Source organism: Acanthopagrus latus, chromosome 16, assembly GCF_904848185.1.
Source record: "Acanthopagrus latus isolate v.2019 chromosome 16, fAcaLat1.1, whole genome shotgun sequence".
Lineage (NCBI taxonomy): Eukaryota > Metazoa > Chordata > Actinopteri > Spariformes > Sparidae > Acanthopagrus > Acanthopagrus latus.
The window spans coordinates 16,275,746-16,303,258 of record NC_051054.1 but is presented as its reverse complement, the minus strand read 5'-3'; the positions used below and the strand labels follow the sequence as shown (position 1 = coordinate 16,303,258).

At 42.2% G+C, this 27,513-nt stretch overlaps 2 protein-coding genes and 2 non-coding genes across 5 annotated transcripts in view; all 4 read left to right on the top strand.

Moving 5' to 3' along the window:
- The window catches only part of arhgef10 (Rho guanine nucleotide exchange factor (GEF) 10), a 53,538-nt gene extending 34,983 nt beyond the window's left edge, over positions 1-18,555 (top strand). For both annotated transcript variants that reach the window (XM_037071496.1, XM_037071495.1), the window contains 9 exons: positions 115-236; positions 1,598-1,684; positions 2,677-2,903; positions 3,251-3,408; positions 7,688-7,830; positions 10,016-10,190; positions 16,702-16,824; positions 17,091-17,609; positions 17,694-18,555. In XM_037071496.1, coding sequence (XP_036927391.1) covers positions 115-236; positions 1,598-1,684; positions 2,677-2,903; positions 3,251-3,408; positions 7,688-7,830; positions 10,016-10,190; positions 16,702-16,824; positions 17,091-17,593 — 1,538 coding nt within the window. In that variant the 3' untranslated portion in view covers positions 17,594-17,609; positions 17,694-18,555. The remainder of the gene's footprint in view (positions 1-114; positions 237-1,597; positions 1,685-2,676; positions 2,904-3,250; positions 3,409-7,687; positions 7,831-10,015; positions 10,191-16,701; positions 16,825-17,090; positions 17,610-17,693) is intronic.
- Positions 296-369, top strand: trnai-aau. Its single transcript has one exon. It is a non-coding gene; the product is annotated as a tRNA-Ile (tRNA).
- Positions 1,387-1,460, top strand: trnai-aau. The gene has a single exon. It is a non-coding gene; the product is annotated as a tRNA-Ile (tRNA).
- A 2,159-nt stretch (positions 18,556-20,714) lies between the features above and the next one.
- On the top strand, positions 20,715-26,586 carry LOC119004520 (kelch repeat and BTB domain-containing protein 11). Its single transcript, XM_037071497.1, has 2 exons — positions 20,715-21,326; positions 21,911-26,586. The coding sequence occupies exon 2, from the start codon at positions 21,999-22,001 to the stop codon at positions 23,907-23,909; it is 1,911 nt and encodes a 636-aa protein (XP_036927392.1). The 5' UTR covers positions 20,715-21,326; positions 21,911-21,998; the 3' UTR covers positions 23,910-26,586.
- The last annotated feature ends 927 nt before the right edge of the window (positions 26,587-27,513 follow it).

Below are 27,513 nucleotides of genomic sequence, written 5' to 3'. Positions count from 1 at the left end.
AGCATGTTTCCGGGGTGATTATTTTACACCGATAACTTCTGGTTTTCAAAACAATTCCTCCATACTGTACACTATTGTATTAAGTGCTATTTGTGTGTGTGTGTTTTACATCAGAGGAGGACAACCTGCAGGGCTGGTTCTTTGCAGAGGATGATGGGAATCAGATCAAAAAGCAGAAGCACCCTCTCTTACTTCGACAAATGCCTGTGGTCATGTCAAAACTACAGGAATTCAAGGTGAGACAGTTTCCTTTGATTTAAGCCTCTGAACCGACAGCATTGAATGTGTCTTCTGTGGCCGGTTAGCTCAGTTGGTTAGAGCGTGGTGCTAATAACGCCAAGGTCGCGGGTTCGATCCCCGTACGGGCCATGAGGTTTTTGTAGCGAGTTTGTGAACAGATTATGTCATATGGCAAGCTAAACAGGTGGGTATGTAAGAAATGCATTCTTTGTAAATGATTTGTCCTCATGTCTTGTGTGTGTGTCTCACTCTCCCCTGTATGGAACATGAAACTGTGTTCCTCCAGCACTGATTACCCCATGTGGCTGCTTAGTTCAGTTGGCACACTGGGGGGAAAAAAGCTCAAAAATGTGTATGTGGGGCCAGTTAGCTCAGCTGATCAAAGCTTGGTGCCAATGGTGCCAATAATGCCAAAGTCGAGAATACCTGTCCATTGCATATATTATGGCACTGACATTTTGCCAGTGGCCATGTGTCATTTGTTGTACCAAACCCTCACAGTCGCAGGGCCCTGACAAACCCAACCCACATCATAGAACTCATGGCTACGACGGTCAGCTGTTGCCTTGCTTGTGTCTCAAAAAAGCTGCTTTTGAACACACCACCAACACTACAGATGGGAGCCATCTACTTTGGATGTTCTGCATCAGATACAATAACTCTCCATACCAACAGGTGGCTGTAGCCTGTATTCATCATTCAAAAAGGGAATGTAAGCATGCGACATCTCTCAGTGAAAAAAATAAAATAAATTCACTATCAGTCTTGTTTGTTTTAGTTCGGTTGTGTGTGACTGTCAGGCTTAAAGTCAGGATGTTATCACAACAGAAAAATGCAAATCCTAGCCAACAAAGTGTAATGATTCTCTATGTAAATGTTTTCTTTGGCCTGAAATGACTAGATTATGTTTACATATGTTTGAATTGTTTCAGACTGGATTTGGCCATGTGTCCATGTTGTCTTTTTATTTGAAAGGGTGTCTGAGTTTGGATGAAGCAATCATACACTAACTGGCCTCTCACTGTAGGGTAAAGGTTATCAGTATACATGTTGTCATAAATGTACTGTCTGAACGCTTTTATGTCACTCTGTCCTAAAGTTTACATTCTTTGGTGTATGTCATTGAAATGCAGTATGTGATAAGTTGGCCGGTTAGCTCAGTTGGTTAGAGCGTGGTGCTAATAACGCCAAGGTCGCGGGTTCGATCCCCGTACGGGCCACAGAATTTTGAATAAGACACTGAAGCCCCCTTCCCACATGTAACTGCTGCATGAAACTTATCCTGACATAAGTCAGAAGACTTTGACCAGCATGTTCCATTTTACAAACTCAAGCCTTTCTTCCTCTTCTGTGGCAGGTTGAATGTGCTGTTCACAACCCAGAGCCCCACATCAACATAGAGAGCACAGCAGACACACCCGTCGTGGGCCATGGCTGCGTCTGGGTGAGACGTTTCTCTTTAATTGTTCAGTAAAGAATCACTGTGTTTTTTTTACATTTCAACAAATACACAAAATAAGAGTTTATTCTGAAATGTTTAGTTGTCCCCGCGACCCTGCAGAGGATTAAGCGGCGTACATATAATGTGTACAGATGATGGATGGATGGATGGATGTTTAGTTGTTACTGCTAGTCTATAGTAATGTGGCTCCCTTTAGCTCAGAGCAGGTGTAAGAACACATTAGCAGGCCTTAATTCTGAAATCAGATTCTTGGACTTAAGGTTTTAGTTAAGTGTGTTAAATGGCTTTAACAAGTGTTTATTGGCAAATGGTCTCACAGCCCTCTTATTTTAAGCAGCTAACACTATTTAAGCTAAACCACTTCTCTGTCAGTGGGTCTGACTCTTATTTTTGGCACAGAGCTGCTGTTTTTAACTGTAATGTGTCAGCAGAGCAGATGGTAAATTCTTGCTGTGTTTTTATTAAAATGTTTAATGCCCTCCTGAGAAAGACGATCAGGGTTTGAAAATGATCGCCTCAGTTCTTAAATTTTTCTGAAAATAAACAATAACTGTTCTAAGGATGGTAATCGCTGCAAATGCAGTGTTTTCGACCATCATGGTCTGTTAAAGCTATAAACATCACTCTAGCTGGTTATTTTTGCGGTGAGGTAATGTATAAACTGTTAGTGAAAGTGAACTGAAATATAAATAAAGATGTTTTTAAATGGTGGTTGTTGTTAACATAATTTAATCTATGTGGAGCTTAGAGTTGTTCTCATATGTTTCTGCCTTTAAATTGGTCTGTAAAAACATAGATTTGATTAAATGTATATAATTTAACACTGGACTGTTGAGGGACATTTTTGTTTTCTTATAGGTTTGCAGTATTAAGTGCTTTCTCAGCCAGAAATCTTTTTAAGTATTGATATCAGTACATCTAAATAATGTTTAATAAGTATCCCTGATACAAAGTGTTTCTTTATCTTTGTCCAGGTTGCAAGTTGCACAAACCAGATGGGCCAGATATCCATCGTGGCCATGCAGAACTCTAGCCCTAAGGTGACTGAGTGTTTCAATGTAGAGTCCCGTATCCTCTGCATGGCCTACGTCCCTGCAGAGCAACCCCTGGAGAATGGCGAGAAACTCCCCGTAAACGACCATGTCCACGCAGCGAAGGCTAGTGATTCCCCCAGTGTCTGTCTGGGCATGGAGGAGGGCAGGTACAGCACAGATTGTACAGAAAAAAAGCGTGTCTGCTGGTCTTAGATATCTTAAAATGTCTAATGGCTATAATAATATCTAGTGTATTTAAAATATTTTTATATTTAATAAATGCATCATAAAAACATCCCATTTTTGAACTGTCAGTTTACAGGTTAGAAGTCAGCCATCATACATTTTAGTTGTTTTAGTTACAAAATAGGTATGAGGTATGAGGTATAGGTATGAATGAAAAACGTTTGCAAACACTATAATATGTCCTACAAACACACAGATCGAGCTGTATATCAAAGACACACACTTAATGATAATGTTTGGTTCTAATTTTCACTCCTGTCCTGTGTAGCATCATTGTATACAAGAGCAGCCAGCGGTCTAAGAAAGTACGTCTGCAGCATTTCTTCACCCCAGACAAGTCCACCGTCACCAGCCTGGTCTATATGAAACACTGTCTGTACGCTGGCCTCGTCAGCGGCTCTGTGGCAATCTACTCCAGATCACAAGGTGAGTGTTTCAGAAGGGGAGGGAACTTGTGAATTTCTGTATCTCTTCTGTTATAGTCTCAGAATTCTGCCTTTGTAATGTTTGTTGATACTCCTAAATAGCTATAATTGGGACCAGTCAATCGCTGTTATTGTGGGAAACAGAAAAGCATTCATGGAGTTAATTAGATTTGGTGTTAAAACTGTGTGGAGCGACAGTGTTTATTTAAATATTTAGTCTGCACTGACTTTTCTAACCTCAACCATAATTGGCTGAGTACATAAATAACAGCTCTGTTGCTAACTTGGTAATTTTGTTGTTAGATTTAGCAACTTTTAACACAACTTTTTTGCTGACACAATTGACCAAAAGCAACAAGCACCATGTCTGAGGTTTCCAGTAACAGGCAGAAAATGTAATGTGCTACAATTCTGAAGAGTTTGGTGCTAAATTGGCACTACTAAGCATTTGGCAGCACTGAATGAAAGGGATGATTCTAGGTAGGACATACGCTGAGATGTTGTTTTGTGGTGCATCCCTCCAAATGCTATTTTCTCTCTCTGAGTCACAGTGTAGCCATTAGTGTGTAAGTCAGAGGCTCACTGTGTAGCCCAGTGTAAGGGGGTCTCCCTCTGCTCTGCATCGTGGTTCTGTTTCTGTTGGCTCAGTTGTCTTGGAATAGCCAGTCTGTTAGTGGTGACCTATTTAATGTCTTCCCTCTCAGACGAGCACAGACACATCAGAGGAGAGGATCTGGGTTGCACTCTTCCCACAGTCTTTCACAGTTTTCTGTGTTTTGTTCTGTCTCTTATTGGCTTTCTTAGCGGTGCACAACAGAGGGTCTCTGAGGTTCCTCCTCTCTGTGCTGCTGTGTTTTTCTCCGTCTTTTTTCTGCTTTCTCCTTGTGTCATATAAAGAGCGGGTAAAGATAAGTATATATTTCAAAACACAGGGAAACTGTATCTTAGCCATGAAACTGTAATTCTTGGCTGTCAAATATAACTAGTGGTATCATTATCCTGTGACTCTACCATTGCTGGAGGCATATTTTATTAACCTCATTCACATATATTGTTTCCTCTCCATGCACTCATATGACCCAAATTAGATTTCCAACATCTCTACGGAAGTGCTTTAAAGTTTTGAGTCAAATCAGTTCCATTATTAATTAAAGCTCAAAGAGAGATTCACAAATCTATTTCAGGGTTTGTATATAAATGACTATCTAGGTCACAAATCTACATGTAGAAAATAAAGTTTCTCAGATGTATTTCTAATGTGCACACTCATATGTATTGTTTTGTCCAAACACAGAGAAATCTTGAAGTCATCGAACATGACAAAAAAAAAAAAACCATGAACAAAACTTTAAAACACTACAGTGTCCATGAATGCTTCTACCTGAGTCACATAGGTAGATTTTCCTCACCAATAGGGTAGCGCAGGAATGAGTCTTAAAACACAGACATAGGTTAGCATTTTTGCACTTCCATTTCTCTGATATGTTGTTCAAACGGGCTTTGAGTTAGGTGCCTGAAATAAGGTCTACTGTTAACACAATGCAATGCAAACGTCATTTTCTCGTTATGTTCTACGACATGAAATACATCAGTGAATACCCCATGTGTGAGTTCTTGAGTGTTTACATGTCTTTAAAAAGGCAGTCATAGAGAGACTCACTTACTTCTGGCCATTACTTCAAAAATCATATAAGGGATGTTCATTTGTGAAGAATATCTTCCTGAACAAAATATGTAAGTATCATAAACTTTATTTTCTGGAATAATTAAAAATCACATGGAGGGAACTGGAGCGATGCTCACTTCCAGGATAGCTGCTGCTCTCTACGATGGTTGTTTATCAGTGAAGACAACAACATCCATGATCCAACACTACACACTATCTTGTTTTGATTTAGGGAACCCTAGCACCATGAATGGCTTACTGTGCATTTAAATAAATGTATAGTACGTGTAGTATACCTATTTAAAGGTATGTTCATTAAAAACACATTTGGATTATGTTACATTTAAAATCAAATGTATATAAAAATATTAATGTGGGGAGATTCATTTTTATATGATGGCCAAACTACATTTGTGAAACCATTCTGTGTGCATTCATTGATAATGAGACTGATCCATATTAAAGTGTCCCTACTAAATTTCCAGCTTTGTCACTCTATTAAGTCAGTCTGTTGGGCTTATACCTGCTAGAGACAGAAACAGAGACAGAAAAAATATGGATGATAGCCCAAGGACAAAAACACAGGAGGGAAACTATTCTCGCTCATTCCACCGCTGAGCTACAGTTTGCCCAGAGGAAACATGATGTATGTATGCAACCGCTCAGGAATGTTTATTAAACTACTCATTATCTCCTTAGTTTTGATGCACACGCCACCCCTTTTTTCTTCACACACCACTTACGAGACACTGAATGTTCCAACAGCTTCAGTTGCTGCTTTTCATCACCACCGGTGTGTCAAATGAATTTGCAGAAGGAAACCATGTCCCCAGATCCACAGAGTCTGACTTGACTGATTTCTTCCCATCAACAGTTCTGTCACTGTCACTGGAACATGATGCCTAACTAAAATGATGACTCATCCAGCATGGTTTTGTAGGGAAACTGTTCCCCGCATCCCCGTTGTAATGCTGCTCAAGTACTTTGTCACCGTGAAAGGCTCTGCCTGTACTCCATTAGCATTTAAAGTAGACCCATTGCAGAGAAGAAAGCATGCAGAACTAGGAGAAATGATCAGCTTATGTTCTCTGATGTTAAACTGACAGCTGATCAAAGGGGACCCTTACAGTGAATAGTGACGAGATGTCAAAAACAACTAAACAGATGGGAATATTGCATGAATTGTGCAAGAGAACGCCATCCTGCTTTAGATACAAGGGAGTCTGAAGCTGGCCAGTCAGCCTCATTCTGCCATGCTTGCTATTTCCTTTGTGACTGAGTATGTGAGAGACGGGGAAAGAGGGAGTCAATGATTCGGCAAAGGTCGCACGTCATAGCCAGACAGTCTGAACATAAACTCTGTTCTCCTTTACCGGTCACCCTGTGTCATCCACTTCTTCCTTTTGAGAGCAATGTGCAATATTTTCTCGGCAAAAGAAGAAAAATTATTGGCTTGTTTGATCTGTGTTTACTGTCTGGTTTGTGTGCTACTGTTGTGGCACACACACCGTGTTTGTTGCAGCTGACACTGACGTGAAGGAATTCTACAGCTAAAGAAGTAAGACATGTGGGCAGACTTACATAAGACTGCAAGTTGGCACTCCTGTTATTTTTTTCTTCTCCCTTGCTCGTGTTCTCTTTATTTTTCTCTTTTTTTAACCATGTGCATTCACCTTCACAGTATAATTATTACAATAATATACACAGGGCATTGCTGGAATGCTAATCCCACCTTTAGTGGGAGATTACACTCACTTCCACTGTGATTACTGTACCTCTGGAAGAACATCTCTCCCTGCATGGCACCTCTGCCTTCAATAGCTGCCTTTGTGCCTTCTCTTAATAAACACTGTTGGTGAGGCCTCATTCACTTCCTGGCCTAGATTAGCAGGGGGAATGTGGTATCTGGAGGAAATGAAGTTTGTAATCAACACAGGGCTCTTTTAGCTAAAAGTACATACCATTTTGACTGATGCACATTCCTGCTTTTGTCTAAATCAAATACGGATTCTCTCTCTGTCCAACAAACCTACATTTCCTCTCATTTAGTGATTGAAATCTAAACTAGTGAATAAAATGGTAGCAGAAATGTAATGTGTTACTGCAAGGGGTGTTTCATTGCAGCAGAGCTGGCACTGTAGGTGCCCCGGCACATGTAGAACAGAGTGTGTGGGAGGTGTGTGTGGGATAGAGCTGGGCTCTGACTAATGCCTCGCAGCCCATCTATATTCATAGTGAAGGCTGTGAAAACCATCAATGGCCACTCCAGCAACATTAGCAGACTTATAAATGCAGATGGCCTTTTCAGACGACATTTATAAAGACGAAGTGACTATTACCCCGTCTTCCATCTAAAGTGTAAACCATCCCACTTTAACTACATTACATGGAGAAAAAAAGCAAAGGAGAATGCAATTTTCCAGATAGATGAGATGAACAATGCTGAACTATATGGTTAGTTGTGGCTTATTTTTCATCACATTGCAGCTTTTATTAGTTTTTTTAACTGAATATATACATTTCCTTTGCTTGCATATAAAGTGAACTTATTCATATGGTAAATGTTCTCATGTATTTGAATATTAATATTTCAGTGCTGTGCTTGTTGTCACAGATGGTTTGTGGAGTAATGAAAAGCCCAAGGTCCTGAAGCTAGGAGTCCTCCCCGTCAAGGCCATGCTGGCTGTGGAGGATCACCTCTGGGCTTCGTCTGGTGGACAAGTCTTCATCATCAGCACCCACACACACTGTATAGAGGTACGTAACCTAAGTCTGATGCTCTTGGGCTACTACTACATACCGTGTCTACAGTACATCATAAAAGCAGCAGAGGAGAAGAGATAAGAGTCCAGTCTATTTTCAGTGAGGATTATTTTTCAGGTTATTTCCGAAGACGCAACTTTACATTAAAGTATAAAGAAAGTCCAGTAGATAATGGTGTCTTTTTTCCCTTCCTGGGGTTTCTTCTCTCCATATCCTGAAATATGTATGGTATTCTCCTATGTGTGTGTTCTGGCCTGGTAAAGGGAATGGAAGCACCTGCCTTGGGTCCAGGAATAGTAACCTTCCTCTGACATGCACTCACTCAATAATCTGTTTAGCCTCATTAAGCTCATTATGTCGGACCACCTGCCTGTCTCGCTCTCTTTTCCTCACTGAAGACTTACAGTTAGTCCAGAGTGGTGACTATAACGGAAGCAGTTGCAAGAGACTGAGGGCGGAGCGGAAGAAATTTGATATTAAAATAAGTGCGTTATAAATTCTTAATCAGAGGCAGATCAAATATTAATTACAGTGGTTAGAATGTGTGAAAAAACAGAAATGCAGCATTACATGTGCATTTGAATCTCCTTCATCGCCACGTTTTATCAGAACCCTTGCACTGTCTGACACAGTTGTGAATGGACTCTCCTTAACCAAATATAACTCCACCTACATGTAGAGCAATGTGTGCAGAGATTATGTAACCGATGGTGATGGAAAAAGCCCAGTTTATTGGTCTCCATGCACAGAGAATTCAAATATACACTCCGCACATTTCAAACTATTCCTTTTCACACTAATGAAAGAGAAGAAGAGTTAAAGGAAATGATTTATAAAGTTGATTTCTTTAATGATTTGGTAAATGTGCTTCCTGCGCTGACATTATGTTTTGAAATATTGACATCGCCACATAATAAACATCCTTGGTGAGTTTGGCCACAAAAAAAATATTGTTTTATATTCTGTATTTTCTATTGTAGAAACCTGATTCTTTTGCTTCCATTTGGATGCTAAAACATAATCACAGAGTCCCAGACCTAACAACCACTAACAATGCATGGGCTGATGTAGTCTAAACAGACTGACACAGACTTTCTGTGGGGTGATTGGTGTTAAAAGCTTTTCAGACATATTTTTAGTTTGTAGTCACGCACATCCAACAATAGGGAGTCAAAGATTCACTACATAGTGGTGTCAACTTTAGCTTCAGGTTGAAGTGTCACAAATAACAATAATGAGTCCTGTTTGTGCATTACTAAAAAAGCTTATTTTCTTAGCATCATATTCAGGTATGGATCTCACCGCAACTAACTAAATTCATAAACTCTTCAGACTGTTGTAGGTCATGGTGCTTGTAACAGTTTCTACAGGTCAAAGCTTTTCAGAATGTTTGAAAATTTAAATTTATACATGTATATCAACTCCATGCTCCTGAAGTGAATTTGAATAATTTTGATGTGTACAGCCTTATTGACAGAAAATAAATTGCATAATCTGTCATGCGTCCTCCTTTGAGAAAACCCACGATGGAGAAATTTTATATGTTTTTGGTTTTATCACGGTGCCTCTTATCTTGGCTCTAACAGAACATTGTCTGTCTTCATAAATGGAAAAGTTATTTCCATGCAGCCATTCAAATCACTTGGTTTTTAAACCATATTTGCATAGAGCAGTAACATCAGAGTCAGGCTCATTAAGATGAACACACATCTTTTTGAATGATCCACCAAACAAACATTCACCATGGAAAGTGCTGTGATACCATCAATTTGCATGCTAGATGGCTAATTACTTGCTGTAATCAGGTGCTAATCAGCTGCAGAACATTGTAGATTATCATTTTATGTATCATGTAAGCTGACTTGCAAATTTGACTTTGGTCTGTTAGGATGCTGATGTGGTCCTTAGTCCCTTAATCCAGTGAGGACCTCACCTCTTCATTATTTTTTTGATTCAGAGGACTCATTCGCTCATACTCGTACACTTGCTTTTCTGATTTAATCCACCTACACTGAAAAAGTCATCAGAAGTCTTACATTTCCCTTGGTGAGATATGTAATACACTCACTCTTAATAAGTATATTGTTACTGTGGCAATAGACATCCTCCCCCAGGCTGGATTTATTACAAATTCACAATAGCCTGTCGATAATGCTTGTGTTCTGTCCCCTCCCTCCAGAGGCAGCTGGAGGCCCACCAGGAGGAGGGCATGGTGGTGTCCCACATGGTGGTGGCTGGTGTGGGCATCTGGATTGCCTTCAGCTCTGGTTCCACTCTGCGCCTTTTCCACACAGAGACCCTGGAGCACCTGCAGGACATTAACATTGCTACACCTGTCCACAACACACTGCCCGGTAAGACAAATGTTACTTTGAGTTCTATACTGATTGAATATCATGATATCAGGGTCAAATATAATGCCAGTAACATAATGCCCATGTTTGTAGTTCAAATATTCAGTTGCTTTTTTATACTGTTTTCCTTTTGGCCTTTCCTTTTGGATCTCAACACTGCATTTTCATGGGACAAGTAAAATCTGGTCAGGCTCTTCTCATTCCATTTCCAAAGTAGCCAGAAGGATGAAGTCATGGAGTTTCAAAATGTCAAATGAAACACACACACACACACACACACAGCAGCTATTCTTGCAGGTGGTTCAAAAATGGTTATCGTTAATTGTAGACAGTTACTTATGATAAAACATAATGAACTGTAGTATTCAGATGTTTTTGTCATGTTGGAGAAGACCTTCAGCATTGTGGTTTAACTTTCAGTCATGGTGATTCTGTGCTTTTACCACCTTTACTGCATCACCAACCACCGCCACCTTCAGTTCTCTTCGCCTGCCCTTGAGACTCAATCAGTAATGTGATCAGACTGTACTAGTCTGAAACCTTCCAGAGAGTGTCAAGCTGTCTGACAAAGTGCAGCACAGCATATTTGTTCTTTTTTTTTGACATCTGATCGTGTGATCACATAATCAAATATACGTATTCAAATACAGCCCTGTGCATGTGGACTGTGATGTACGTACCATGACCTCATGCTTTCTTAAGCGCTGTCTTACTTGGTGCCTTGTCTGTAATTAGCTGACATCAGTGTAGGTGCTCATCCAGACAGATGTTGTTATGGCAGGTCCTCTTTCAGAGTCTCCTTTAGTCTAAACAGTGAATCAGGAGCCTCTCATTTTATCTCTCGTCACAGTGTTGCAAGAACACTTTTGACCCCGGGAAAGCGTTTTTTTTAAAGCAACTTAGTCTGGGAAAGGAAGACCCAGACAAAATTTAAACACTTGTTAAAACAAATAACGGGACATCTTTTTGATAACTTGACAACATGAATTATGATATCTCATTGAAATATATAACATATCTGCAGCAGAGCTTGTACAGTTTGGAATAAAATAACATTTCTCAGCTATCTGAAGCATTAACGGTACCAAAGATCAAGAGCTTTGGTGGATTAATAAATCAAATTCCACTTAAAAAGCAGATATAACACTTTCTCCACTGATAAATAAGCTTCATTGATCAGAGTGTGAGATGACATGACCTGCACAAATAGCAAAGCTCTGGGAAAATGAGAAATCTTGTCTTGTCTTGTCAACTTGAAATGTGTTGATACAATACAGATTAAACATAAGCAACAATGTAGGAGTCTCTCAAGGTTATTTCTTCCCTTCAACAGATCTCATATAGCCGCAGTAATTCTCATGAGAACAGTGGTTTGTCCCTGCGTTGAAGAGCAATTTACTTTACTGACATCATTCCACTGTAATGTCTCACCTTTGATCTCTGCAAGGCGCTGCAGATGTAAACAGATGTAAACCCATCATTTGCAGGTTGCAATCTCTGCAGAACAGTGTCAGAGATGAGGCAGCGATTTCATATCAGATGAGTTTAAATATACAGAGCAAATATTTATTTTGGCGGCTCAGAATACCTTGATAACCTATGCTTATAGCAGAATAACTTGCCATATTTGTAATAATTAAAGGAGTGTATTGCATTCTACTGTAACACTGTTTAGAGCTCTTGCTTATTGAGCACTGACGTTAGTTTTGTTACTATGGAAATTGTTGTCATCACAGTAGGTGATTTTATATTTAGTCTGTGGCAGTTGGTTGGGAAACAGTTTCCTGCCATGTGTGTTTAAGCTGACCGGTTGTCGCCGAGGATGTTCAGGTCAAATGAAATGTACTGTCAGTGACAGTCGTCCAAAACTCATCAGAGCGGCCTGCTGCTTCGGATCTTGTAATCTGCCATGTTACATCAGCTTGACCCAAAAACCAACAGCCTAAAAAGAATGATTTCCTTTTTTTTTTTTTTTGAGGGAATATTTCTTGTGTTGATTTGAAGTGGGGACTTGTATGGTCCAATAGCCATTGCTTTTTGTCTCTACCTCCGTCATGCTGAGCAATGCAGACGGCTGTGTACTGGCGTGCGTTTCCTGAAGGATTCTCTGTCACGTCGTCTTGAACTTTCACATAAACTTGAAAAATGTTTTGATGTTTAAATGAGCTTTCAGTCCATGTTGAGTTGTGTGACTATGTCTGATGTTTAATCTGCATGCATGTCCCAGTCTGCAGTTAACAACTGGCCTGCAGTTACTCTGCACTATCTCATCTTCAGCATCATTAGCAGTGCAGATATTAAGCCCAGCTCTGCCAAGAATGTGTGCACATTTAGTCTTCAGAGGGACTTTTTTATTTTCTTTGTTACTGCTACAAGTAACATTCAGAAAAGGCATCAGAAGTATTTAGCTATAGAGGTGACAATGTGTTCAGAAATCAGCGTTTGCTAAACAGCGGTTGCCAGATTACATGTAATTAGATTTAAGGAGCTGGTTTTAAATGTCACTTAGCTGTTGAAGTGGCTATGAGGCTTACAAACAAGCTGCAACCGAGAGCCATCCACTCGAGGCTTTTCATACAACTAATTCAATGAGGCATTGCAGAGAAATATGAAACAGTTGAAAAAAAAACATTTTCATCTAAAAATGTAAGACATGACCGGCTGCTCATTTCAAACTGTGGGAGAATCCCACTCTGATGCCCATTGTTTAGAGTAACAAGAGGAAGGGTTTATGTCAGACAGATGTGAATGATAAAAGCAAGCCTGCGTTGGGACCTCACTGCCCATACTGGCTAATGGGATCCATGCAACCGCAGAGGAAGCGGGTTCTGGGACGGACCACCACAGAATGGAAGCTTTCATCCTCTAGGCCTCGCCATTAAGAGCTCACTTCCTCTGATAACAGTATAGGGTGCCTGGACTGTCAGTCCGCATGGAAATCACACGATTTTCATACTGTGTGATTTGGGTATTTTGATGAAACGGTTGCCTGAAGTCCACCTGTCCGCTTCTCTTTCTGTGCTCCGTTGTGATCTGTGCTTTTTCCAGAAGGCTCCACAGCGGTGTTTATCACTGGTGGCTGCTGCTGTGGAGTGGACTGAGACCAAAAAAATGTGCTGTTTCTGCACAAACTCTGATGTAATTGGAACTGCCAGCCAAACTGTTTGGATAGGAGGGGGACTGCATGCAATCGATGCATTACAGGCAAACAGTGACAGGTCTTTGATCTGCAGTGCTGTGATCACATTGAGCTACGATAATATCAGCTTATCAGAAAGTGACAAGAAGTAACACTGTTCTGATTTCTGTATTTCCTTTTACAGGAATTCATTATCATGATGGAGGGATATTACATTACAGACCCTGTCCGTTGTCTGCAGAACAGACAATCACGTTCACAATGAGGGGAGTGGGGCGTTGTCTTCAGTCTGAAAGCCTTTATAAATGGTGCAGTGTTGAAATGCAGGAGGTGCTCTAGGTGGTTTATCCTTCTCATGTTGGTGCATGTTGGAGCAATTCTGCTAACTCCCGTCATTACAGACAGGAGTTCCTTATCCAAGCGTTAAACAGACAGCGGGCTAATAAGCTGTAATAGCAGTAATTTTCACTATAACTCATTGGTAGTGTTTGTTAAAGGATCCTATGCAGCTCATGTTTTAGAGTAATTGAGGGGTATAAGTCGTTGAACTTATTTCTCATGGTATTCCCAAGTCTTAATCACAGTATATACTGTACTCTAAACATGCCTCTGTGTTAGACATCTTAAGAAATAGAGATAAGCATTGGCTCTCTTGGATGGTGGATTTGTGTATTCAACCCTTTTCATCTCTTTTCGGAGGTAAAGTAAGACAAGGAATCCACATTATTTTTGGGGAGTAATAAAATACTGCAATTGAAGAAAAGGTGAGCCAACTTATTATTGTAAGTGCAAATAATGTTAAAAAATAAATTATGAAGGAGAGGGTGATAAAAAGTTCTCAAGGCCTTTAAAAATCACCAGTCCTTCATCAAAGCAGACTAGCCCGTGATGATTTCTCAGAGGATGGTGGCTGGCTGGCTGGCTGCTGCGCCGAGGGTTAGTCTGCCTTTGTCTGCCACTCCGTGACCTAAATAGGCAGCCACGCGAGGCCTGATGGGAGACAAACATCGGGGGGGTCGGTAAATAACACCTCCAGCTCCTCTTTGTTTGTTCGCCACCATTGTTGATCACATCCCAACATGGAAAAGACACTTATGACTGAGTGAACGTTGACTCTCCAGGACACACAAGGAGTGAGGTGGGATAGGACTGGATATTCACATACTGTAGCTGCAGTGTGAAGTAACTCCAGTTAAAACTTGTCTGAACTTCTCCTTGGTAACATGCAAGATTAAGTTATGATTCATCTTGAACAGTGAGGTGTACAGTGTATGGTCATTTCAAGATATGTGCGTGACACTTTGAGTGTGTGAGATTAACTTTGTGGCTCACCTACTAAAAGCTGATCATGTTTAGCTTTTTTAATGGTATTCTATAGATGGCAATGTTGTCCACCACTTTGGTCCAAACAATAACTATTGGATAGATTTCTTTGAAATTTTATTCAGACTTGGGCTCCAACTAACATTATTTTGATAGTCAATTAATTATTTGAATTTCTCGATGAATAAATTAGTTGTTTGGTCTATGCAATGTCAGAAAATGGTGAAAAGATGTCAATCAAGACTCACATTTCCTGTTTTGTCCAAAACCCAAAGATACTCAGTTTACTGTCATAGAGGAGCAAGAAAGTAGTCACATTTACAGAAAGGAGTTGAAATCAGAGAATTTAGACTCTTTTTCTTCAAAAATCACTCAAATTACTAACCCCATTAATTGGCAATTATTTTAATACTTGTGAACTAGTCGATTAATTGTTCCAGTTCTAACACAAACATTCATCATCCCCAGAGGATGAACCCTCTGATTTTGCTGATCCCTGAAATTTGCTCTATCGCCTTAAATGTATTCACGTGTGTTAACGTGATAAAACAAAATAAACATCATACCTGCTAAACATCAGCATGCTAACTTCTCATGATGCCATACTAGCATCAGCATTATCACCAAAACCCTTCTACATATTACATCCTCACAGTCGCTAACATGACTTTTAGTCTAGTTCTAACTTCGCTAAAAATGTTGGGTCCACAAAATTTAGAGCGAAGGCGCACTCACTCACATTGTGCTGATCCGAGTTATTTCTAGGCCGATGTAGTGTATTATTGTAATGTTTGGGATTTGCGCCTCCCTCCTGCTGTTGGTTGTCAGGACTAAGTGCAGATCAAAGTGGAGCTCTGGTGTAGGATCAGGGCCAGAGCTGGGCCATGTTGACGTTCACTCTGGGTTTATTTTAGTTCACCCTCTGGGTGGGGAACTCCAAATATTATGAAAGGAGGAAGTTGAGCAAGGCCCCCAACCAGCAGTATGTGTGTTTCTGCTAACTCTGGGCCCTCATTAGAAGCACATGTGGGCAGAACTCGGGGCCCAGTCTTCAACTGTACCTGCCTGCCTATCTGGCATGATTCCTGGAAGTGTGGCAGTATGGCGTGTGTGTGCCCCATGCAAGGGGTCAGCCTTAGTGAGGGGGGTCAGGCTGGGAGACTGGCAGTAATTTTTCCTAAAGCCCAAGAGGATTACTTGGAGGGAGGAAATTCAAGTCAAGCTGTTACAGCAGTAATGACTCATGACAGTCTCGCCTCCCACATAGCAGCACTCAAAAGGCTGTTTTTTTCAAAACCCCAGATTCTTATTACCATCATAAAAAATGATGATAAAGATGTCTGACTAGGTACTGCTTGTTGCACATCTTTTTCCTGACAAAGCTCCCGTGTGGGGATGGTCTGCAACGAGTGCCAAATTCCACATAATAAGTAACCTAACACAGCTAGCCTGACTTTATTGCATCCTTACTGAAAGGTGCTGTTAACTTCAACAATCTGGGCTTTCACAGTGCAGAGAGGAATCGCAGTGATTCTTCTGACCAGGATGGAAGGGAAAAGGTCAGATCAGATTGTCCCGTTGTAACTGCCTCAGAGGCAGAGCTCCTTGCTTAATTACAGCATTACGCTTCACTCATTCGGTTACATAACACTTTTGTGTTTGTTTGTTTGAGTCAAAGTGGACCATAATGGGGCATTTTTCCGTGTTCAGACACTTGAAAAGAGCTGCTTTTATCCAGGCTCCTCTTTTTCGTTGCCCTGGAGACAAATAACCGTTGTTGCTGCAGAAATGCCCCCACTCATGAAATACATCACCGCCCCCTCCCTCCGATGTTCTTTTTCTGATTTTACAGGATACACAAGTGTGCATGAGCTCAGTGAATTTGTGTAAGCTATAACAAGTCATGCTTGACACCGTTAATCACTCAGGGTGGAAGAATATGTTTGCCAAGAAGCATTCATCTGCTGTTTCTCTCAGTATTTCAGACTAAATTGAATGTAGGTGAGATTAAACCCGTGTTATGCTTTTTTGTGTTTTTTTAATCCATAGGTAACCAGAGAGTGTCAGTGAGCAGTCTGCTGGTCTGTCACGGTCTGCTGCTGGTAGGGACCAACCTGGGGGTGACTGTGGCCCTCTCAGTCCCCAGACTGCAGGGGATCCCCAAGGTCACAGGTAACACTGAGACATTACTGTATCACTATTTAAATGAAAAGGTAAAAGTAACAAATACAAATAAGAGATGATTAAAAGTCTTTCAATAGTATTGAAAGTATTGAAAGTAAAAGTACATTTAGATGTATGCAAACTGGAGAATTATCATTATTTATTTGGCAATTGAAACATTTTTAAGTGTTATATACAGTATTTATATCCTCAGATGTACAATTAGGTGTGTGAAACATTTCGATGATCATTAAAGTGTCTGTTCTTGCTCTCAGGTCGAGGTATGGTTTCCTTACACGCTCATAACGGACCAGTCAAGTTCCTCACGGTGGCTGCTGCAGTCTGTAACCGGCCCTCTGGCCCGCCATCCTCCACCCCTCCCACCTCAGTCCAGTCAACAGAGACAGATGAGGGGGAGAACCCCCAGCCCCCATCAGATTCAGCCCCGTCTCCCCCACAGGGTCGGGGTGTGTGGTTGGGAGAGGCGGGCTGCACCACCATGGCTCTCCAGGACTCCCTGTCATCATCATGCGGCTCCCTAGCTCCATCCCAGGGCTCCCTGGAGCACGGGCCCGAGGACGGGGCCCTTTACGACGTGCTCCATGACCCAGCACATCACCAGAAGGGCCGGCGGACCAGCAAGGTGGATGTCAGCTCTTTGTTGGTGGTGTCTGGCGGTCTGGGCCACCGCAGGGTGAACAAAAAGACCAAACAGTCTCGCCATGAGGACACCACCTCTACCATCATGGTCTGGCAGATACCTTTGCTCAACATGTGACAACAACAGCACGTTGGTAGGGTGGACACAGCCAAATACAAGAAAATGTACTGTCTTACTTGTAAAAGGATTCTAACCTTTATTCTCTGTCTCTTTTCAGGTTAAAACAAAAGAGGGAAGTCTGGTGTAATACTTCAATCAAATCAACGACATGTCTTATGAAGCCAGAAGTGCATTAAGGATAATCCACAGTGTTGCAATGATGTTTCTAATGATGTCTCCTCCCATTAAAAAAACAGAGACAGGATCAATATAACCACTCAATCATGATGCTTAGCGACGCAAACTGCACCCTCAAGACCAGTCAAAGGATATACTGGGCCTGTTAAGGATGTACTTGTTTGAAAACACTGAAAGGTCTCTAATGTTGCTGTCTGATGAAGTCGGTTGTTCTGTAACGTGGCTAATACTTAACTCTCCAGTGTTTGTGCCATGCCAGTTGGCTGTATAGGACTGCAGTATTTAATCAGTATTGAAACAAGAAGTGAGAAGATAGGAAAAGATGGGGGGTTTTTGAATCTGTTACATGAAACTTTTATTTAGATTGCTTGGACCTTAGGTCAGCTGTCAAGGCCAGAGTTGTAAATATGGAGTAAGACAACTCAGGATTTCATGTGTGTGAGTTTTATGGTTAGAGATGGTTTCTGCGTTTATATGGAATCCTTTTAATATTGGACCAGCTTGTCTGGTGCTACTGCCATTCTATAGAGGAAATGGATTAAAAAGGTGATATATTGATGACTGAATTAGTTTTGGGAAGGCCTTGATGAGAATCCCTGGCTGGCCAGGTTTCTGTTCATAAAGGGATGAGCGAATTGTTATGAAGAGGAGAGCCCCCCCCCCCCACATCTCTGTGTTACACATAAGAATATTTAAAAAAAGACAAACAGCTTTATACTTTTGTGTCATTTTGTATGTACTTCTGTTATATGTATTAACATTCATAAACTGTTTCAACGCTGTGTTCTTCGTTTCAGCTTAATTTTTCAAAGACGCATGCATTTCTGTGAGGTTTAGCGACCATTTAAAAAGCATTAATAATAATGTATCCCACAGAACTTTTAATAGTCCCTCTCCCTGAAGCTATTAGATTTGAAGCATATTTAAGACATGTAAGAGGAAAAAAAGTGTCAGTGTGCCTATTTTTCCTTTGACTCAAGCAAACCTTGTACTCCACTCTGCCTGCCGTCAGTTCATGCTGGGACTAGCAATGTGCCTGAGGGGCCACAGGAACTGATCCTGATACAGCTCTTCCGGGATTTCAATGCTCATTTCTCCCACTGCCGAACAGAGAGGGTCAAGACTCGCTCTCTTTTGTAACGCCCACATCCACTGTTGCACAACCGTTACTGGTTCTAACAAAAATAGACAGGATGATTTCAGGTTGTTCCCATGCTACAATCCACAGCGCCACAGGCTTATCCCAAATATTACCCGATCTGATGCTGACTTGAAAGATAATATTTAACTTCTCCGACTGAATACTGGCTTGTGTTATTAACTAAACATGGCGACGCCTCCTTCGCCCTGTTTGAACCGAGTAACCCAGTTATCAGTTTGTCTTGTTGGGCGTTGCCACTGGTCGCATATCAAGACAGCTCTGCAACTGGAAGTCATTTGTTTTCCCTCTGACCCTGAGGTTTCCATGGCGACAGCTCACTTTGTGTATCAGTGCTGAGCGAGGCTTTGTTCTCGGAATATCTGACATTAAAACCTCCCAGCTGAATGGCCTCTAATCTCACGGGGCTGATAGCTGTGTGATGCCCTTGCGGTGGCTCCCCCTCTATTTTTGCCTCTGAAGGCCAGTTGTTAAAGACACGCGTTCCCCTCGGTGGAGAGGTTATGGTCCCTGGATAAGAATGTCTGCTACTGCTCCTGCTGCTGCTGTTGCCCTGCGAGGCCGCACTATTTCTAATCAGGCCTTTTGAGCTTATTTGCCTCTGCGCCTCTTTTATCACTGTAGTAACACTTCCAGTTCCAAGGTTACACATCGCAGTGGCTTTGCATGTTGCACACAACTATGCAACATGCTGCATCTCCACTGGTTCGGGCTTTAACTCTCGGAGGAGTTATTTAAAGAAGGTTTCCAAAAGGAAAGTGTGACTCATATTTCCAGAGCATTGTTGAGCCTCACTATCAATTTATTTGAGAGAGCGATCGTGTCAGTTCGGCAGACATTGTGATAAACCGTCCCGTCCACAAACAGGTGGACTAATGGAACATTTATAGATTTTTTTTGGATAGCGTAATATAAAATCCCCATGGGGGCTCAGACAATCTGGTATTTCATTTGACTTTAAAGGCGCACTTTGGAGTTTTTGGCTGAGTCGGCAGAAAGATTTATTTACAAAGAGAAACTGTCCACAGAAGAAAACTTAGCTCATGCAGCCGCGTTTGAAACTGTGGGGAAATTGTCGGGCCTGTTGCAATGTTGTTTACCAACAAATCGCTGGCCGTCATTTCATTTGGCGCGTCCAAATATTTGAAGGTGCACCACGTAGTTTTGGGGAAGAGAATTTCAAATCTGAGAAGAAAGATCTTTTGTCACCCAAACAAGTTGAATAAGCAAACTCTTTGCTTTCATGACCGAATAAACAAACCGACCTTAAAGGACAACAAAACTTCACACTGTTTTAGTTTGCTGTATTTGGCGGACCCTGCCACCTTTCGAACTTGAGATTGTGAGCTGGGGAGCTTATTTTCCTCTGAGAACAGCTTGTTTATTCACTTATGGAAACAATAAACCCTAAACCTAAGTACATAGTGCCCCTTTTAATGTTGATTCAAGATGGCATGAAATATCTACAAAATAAAAATAAATGTGTGTTGCAAAGATGTTTTGTTGAATAATTGTAGGATCTGCAAAAGTAAAAAAAACAACAAAACAAAACAAAACCTCTAATGAATCCGAATGATGCTCCTACAGTATTCACCATTATCATTGTAATACTCTAATAGAAATTGTATCTTAAAGACTTGATTGATATACATTTTCCTGATTAAAATGAGTTAAAAATGAGGGTGATTTCCTATATACTCCACCCCCTGACCCTCCCCTCCCTCCCATCCTGGTACCCAGGCCGGGGATGATGCGTGGAGGAATGTGGCATCTCCGGGATGCGTCCAACGCGCGCACAACAGATGGAGCCTCGTGCTCCTGCTGTGGAGTGTAGGGTTAACACCGCCTGGAGGAGGCGTGGTTTCGATCAATGATGACCGCCTCACTGTAGTCAACTGTAAAAACGACAACACACAAAAAAAAAACACAGTCACGGGCAGGTCCGAGCGTCTCCTCCTCTCTCTCTCTCTCTCTCTCTCTCTCTCTCTGCCCTGCTGTCCACGCGGGACAGTCCCGCTCTCCTGGACCAGAACATTTTAAAGACGCGGATCGTGCGCAGCAGCAGGAGCAGCAGGAGCAGCAGGAGCTCTCCCCACCACCACCACCTCCACCGGAGGAAATTACTTTGCGAGAGGCTGATCTTGAAGGAGGCGCGACCTGAGATGACTGCGTGATCGTGCCTGCGCGGTGACTGTGTCGGTGCAGGAGCGGAGGAAAACAACAGTTGCGCGGGTTCGATGGGGGAACAAGGTGAACGGGTGGCGGCGAAGACGCGGCTGGAATTGTCGGTGAAGTGAATCCGTCCGGGCTGCCTCGGCGGGATTGCGACTGTCTTACGTAACTGGGCTCTGTGGAGGGACGGGCAGGGGAACTGCTGGTGCCGTTTAATCACAGGTAGGTCACTTCACACCGCCACTGGACACAGATCAACATGCGCGGCTTTCTAATTTGACTGAAATCAGACGTGCGTTAAAACATTTTTTTTTAAAAATCCTTCTATTCCTCCTCGATCTGACTGGCTGACCGACGCTGTTCTCTCAGCGCTCGCCCGGCGTTAGGCGCCTGTCACACTGTAGATTACAATACATACGCCCTTTTCCAGTCTATTAGAGATTAATTCCTCCATCAGTGCAACACCATTTGCGCATGCGCTCTGAATGTGTCCAGATTAACACAAATAATGGACAGGCAGGGTGATTATTGTAGTAGGTCAGGCAGTTTACAGCCTCAAGAAGCCCGCATGTTGGGCTAAGCTGTGGATGCTGCGCACCAGAAGTCAGTGCCGCTGCAGTTGACGACACGTCCGTAGCCTTCAGGAGTGTATTACACAGAGTAGTTGGCAGCGGCACCTCAGAGTAATTCTTTCCTCTAGATTTCACAGTTTTCTAGCCGTTTGTTATTAGAGAAAGGGCGCCCCTTAGAGAACATAGAAGTCTTTGCAGCTCCGAGGCTCATTTCCCCTTCTCTTCTCCTTGTAGGTGAAAGGAGAGCAGCACCATCAGTGTGTCCATCCACCCAGCATGGTCGCCGAAGACGCCCTCTCCCATCCCCAGTGAGAGCGTCAAGATGGACGAGGGCCACAGGCAGGGAGGAGGGACCATCACCGTGGAGGCTGATGTCATCCTCCACGCCGTGAACCCCGACCTCGTCACGCCTTCTGACGAAGACGGGAGCTTATGTCCGGGTTTCGTCCAAGGATTCCTGCAGGACAAGCAGGAGTTCAGCCCCTCTCCGGTGTTTGAGAAGGAGTACCTGCTGGACGGAAGACTGATGGAGAACAACCACATCGACCACCAGAAAGGTAACGGCTCGTGCATACCAAGAACTGACAAGTTTCACCTCTCCAATGACAAAGGAGCTCCCGATCCTCCTCCCCACGCCGACACCGCCGTGTCCAATCACATTTCCGGCGCGCAACAGAATTTTGCAAGCAGTGGGATCCACAATGGCGCCAGGGCTAAAATGTCTTACAGTGCAGATTCCTCGGGCCAAGCCAAACAGGAAACTGATTGGTCAGTCCTGAAATCGAACCTCGAGCGCAGGGACAGCAGCCAGGAAGCTGAAAATGCACAGTCCAGAAAAGAGCCGGATTTAGTCATCGAAGTTGGCGGGCAGACGCTCAAAGCTCACAAGTCTGTCCTGGCAGAGAAGAGTGACTATTTCAAAGCACGTCTGTCACGAGACATCCTCAAAGTGAAGGGCATGAGTTACAAGACGCTGTCTACACTGGTAGACTATGTTTACACCTCCCGAATGAATGTTTGCAAGGACAATGTCGTCGATGTGATCACGGGGGCGAAAATCCTCCAGATCCCCTGTGCCGTCCAGGCGGCCATGGACTCCATGTCTGCACAGATCTCTGCAGAGAACTGCTACGAGATTCTCACCATCGCCAAAAAGCAGCGGCTGAGTGAACTGAAGGAGACCGCCTACGGATTCATGAGCGACAACTTCCTCCAGGTCCTCAAAGACCCCTCTGTGTACGGTCGCCTGACCGGATCTGAGAGGGATCTGATCCTGAAGAAGAGAATGGACGGGAAGAAGACTCTGATGGTGGCAGAGACAAACGATGTGTTCGACCGCGTCGGGAGTCGGCCGCCGAGCCGCTGCGGCAGCCGGCCGCAGAGCCCGCTGTCGGTTGGATCTCTGGAGGATAATCATATGATATACTGCTTTAATGAAACAGCAAATGACTGGAGACCTTTGACTTCAATTCCTGAAGACTTGAACACTAAAGGGTGCGGGATCTGCACCATGTATAACTACCTGTTTGTGGCCGGGGGGATAAAGGGCTACGGAGACAAGGGCAAGGTCTCAGACAAGGTCTTCTGTTACAACCCCATAACCAACAGCTGGGCTGAGGTGCGACCTCTCATTCAAGCTCGTGCCCAGCTGAAGCTTGTCTCTATGGATGGCCACCTGTATGCCATTGGAGGAGAATGTTTGTTCACAGTGGAAAAATACGACCCCCGCATGGACCGCTGGACCACGATAGCCCCTTTGCCCAAGGGAGCCTTTGCAGTGGCCCACGAAGCAACAACCTGCAGCGGAGAACTTTACGTTTCGGGAGGCTCTCTCTTCTACCGCCTCCTGAAGTACGACCCCAAGAGGGATGAGTGGCAGGAGTGCCCCTACAACAACAGCAGGAAGAAGTCCACCGACATGGTGGCTTTGAAAAGCTTCATCTACCGCTTTGACGTCAACCGCGAGCAGGGGATCACCGTCTTCAAGTACAACACCATCGTGAAAATGTGGCACGACTGCGCATCACAGAGGCTCGGAAGCCATTTACCCTTCAGGTGTGCCGTCATCGGGAACTGCATCTACTGTGTGAACAAAAGCCAGACTCTTCAGTTCGTAGTGGAGGAGGAGAGCGCCTACTTTGTCGAGGAGCCGCTGAGGGCACCTCTGGAGGCGAAAGGCATCCTTTTCCCTTTTGTTCTCACTTTGCCTGACAAGCCTGAAAAAGTTACATAGTGTGTGTGTGTATGATCCAGAGTAACGCAATAAATGTGTCATAGCAAAACTGGAAATAGCAGAAGACCTTATATACACTCTTCAGTGTCAGCTTTCTATCTCAGTGTCTCATTGCCTGCTTGCGATGGAATGTGTGTATTTGCATGGCAAATCAATGTGTCTGCAGGGTGAAGCCTTAAAAGGAAAATGTTTTTTTTTTTTTTTTTAGTGTGGAATGAATGAATGCAACAGTGTTGGTACCCAAAGTAGATCATGACATGATGACAGTGACTGTAGGTTATTTTTTTGTGTATTTCCTGTGTTCAGTTTGGTTTGGTGCACTTTTGTAGTTTGAATAGATATTATATTATAGAACAATAGAACTTATATAGTAGACTGGTGACTTTGGTAACAAAAACAAGTGTTCTGTTGAAAAGTTGTGTGGAAACGAAAGAAAGGAAGAAGTTGTCGTGCGCTCTATGGACGATGCAACACAGGTTCTATGCAAATGAGACTGTAAACAGGTGTGTCTGCTGTAATGCTGTGCTATTTAACAGTCACTATGATTGGAATCCAACTATATTTCGTTTGTGATTAGTTGATACATTCAGTCAAGAAAATGTCAGATAATTGTGAAAAAAAACAGCCCCAAACACACAAAGCAACATAATTTTTAAAATATGTTTTAAAGGAAAGCCTGAAAATATCCTATTTGAAAAACAGGAAAAAGCAATCGTTGGGTTTTTTGCTGGAAAAATTCTTAAAAAGATACGTTATGATTGTTTTCTGTCAATCTACTTATCAATTATCAATCGACTAATGGTCGCAGCTCGACTTGAACTCTAATCAGCCTTGTCTTTGAATGAAATTTCTGAATCACGGTGAAGTTACAGACCATGAAACAGTCTTATACCACAGAAATATTCCCCTTGCACAGCACTTAACAGCATATTGTACCCACTTCTGTTCAGGGGACATTTTCAGTCTAAGCAATTACCTTCATATTTCAGCTCAGTGTCTGTCATGTCAGACAGAGGTTTCAGATTGTTCAAACAAAATCGAAAACTAAACTTATTTAGGTTTTAAAGGTGCACTATGCAAGGTCTTCAGTAAAAAACATTCACAAACTAAAGTCATCAACATAATGTGAGGAGCTAACAGTTCTGACATTTCTGACGTCATGGCGTTTGTGTATTGTGAGGCAGAGATATCTACTGACATTAGCATGCTAACCAGCTAGCCACAGTCCTTTCCAGTCCAATTCTCCTGCGTAATGGGAGCAACACCTCCCCAGTCTGGACCGCTAGCTGCACAGATAACTGAGCTAACAAGCTAATGGCAACTACAATTAGCAGCAGTTAGCCTGTTGACATGCTGGCCCCTATTTGTTTTGCGTCTTTGTCTTATATATTGCACCTTTAATGGTACAGTAATAACTTGCAGAATGTGCTATTATTCTTACAGTGTGTACTCACTGATGTCAGTTCCTATGTTAAGCACCTCTGCCGAAGAGAAAAGAACATTTCAGTCAGGCTAAATCTACAGAACTAACAAAGACTTCCATGTGTCTTATGGATTAAAGGTGCAATATGTAAGAATTTAAAAAAAAACATACAAAAATCAATTGAATTATCCCCATAATGTGGAGGAATTTAAGTTTTGACTTTATGACAGCTGTGTATGGTGTTGCAGCGATATCTACTGATGTTGGCATGCTATCAGGCTAGCCTTGGCACCCCCCTGGTCCAAAAGCTCCTGTGTTAGTGGTGTTATCCCCAAAACTCCCCAGGTCTTCTGAGCTCCCAGTCTGGACCACTAGCTGCACGGCTGGCTGAGCTAACTAGCAACAGTTAGCAGCAGTTAGCTGTTGCTATGGTTATTTGCTTCCCCCTTTTTGTTTTGAGCATGAATTAGACAGGTTGCCAGTTCTTGCATAATGCACCTTCACTGTAAGATCTTTATAATATGCGTTCCTCTGACTGCACCACAGTCAATTTAAAAGCAATAGTTGTTTTGATTTGAGGAAGGCCATCATGTTTGCTGCTAACAGGCACAGGGAAGTTAAGGGAAAGCAAGCCATTCACAATACACCAAGATGCATCTTTTGTATCTTTGTTTTCTTGTATGTTTTCAAGGACAAAGCAACAGGTTCAACCGCTATCAGGTTTCTTCAATAACTACATGAGCCGTCCTTTAGGTCAAAGGTTAAATCAGATTCTACAGTGCTGCAGCGCAATGAGGCCAAACAAGATGTCCTGCTGTCACGACACTAACAACCCCATGTTCCTCTTGCATCAGGTTTTGGCACCGGTTTTGCTCTAAAAGTCCTTCCTTTAGACATTTCACAGTACTTGTTTGCTGCTGCAATAACAGTGGGAGTTTTGTATGGAAGTTAATTAATGCTGATATATTCTTGAAACAATTTGCTTTTGATAACATTTGTACGAGTGTCTCCAAGCGGTCAATGTGACAAGAAACAAAAATGGATGTGGTTTTGATATTTCGCTGGCTGGCATCTGTATTTTTGTGAAGTTTTGTATGGATTTGGTGGTTTTGGATCTGCTGCTGTGATGGACAGTAAAGTGATGCAATGCTAGGCAATGGCTTCCTGTTCAAGGTATATGGAGTAGGCTAACAAATTGGCTGTTGGATAATGTATATCAGTCAGAACTAAGTGCTTCAAATAAAATATTTTCTGTCTGAAAATGATGTTTGTTTTAATGTCTTAAGCATGGTGGGGAAAGTGCTGCAGTCTCTTGGCTAATCTACATGGAATAGAGCTGCCATCTGGTGGATTTGGGCTGTAACTGCACCCTGACATGCTCTCATGCCTCGCAAGACATTTTAAAGAGTGTCCATCGCCAAGATGATTATTATCACAAGGAAATCACCTGCATCAACCAATCAAGAGTCAGGTATCGTACTTCGTATGCAAGGTTACAAAATGCTGTTGGAAGCCCCCATGTCCACCACCTTCATTTTTTGTTTTCATCATAGTGTTTTTTTCAAAATGATCATAACTTATTATCTCATGATTTTGTTTTTATTTTTAGAATTGTAGGCAGAGATGTATACTCACACTTTGATGACCTGAGACTTGACCTGGACTGAGACGTTAAACCTGTGACTTTATGTGACTTGAAACGTGACGACTTGACAGACTTGTCTGGGTTCATTTTTTTTTCAGTTTTTTGGTTTGTTTCAGTCTAGCTGTCAGTACTTCAGTGATTAAAAGTGACCGGAGGGAGGATAGTTTTTTGAATGAGAAGAAATTCAGAAACACATTTTTCATTATGTTTTTGTTTTTTGTTTGATGGCATTAATTTCATTGTGTATTAATAATACAATAATAACACAATTTCAATTTATTTTTAAGTTTTGTCTTGTTCATACAGGTAAGATAGATTGGGTCAATAATATCATTATTAAACAGGTACTAATACCTTACCGGTCTCAATCTAACTTGTCTTGACTTGGGATTTGGACCAGATTGCTTGAGTCATATGTCTAATTACAAGTTATTGTGCCTAATAATTACAAATACAGCATATTATGTTGCAATTATGTCTTCCTGAGAATGGTGAGATGATTATGATATAAATCATATTTATGAGAAACATTCTCA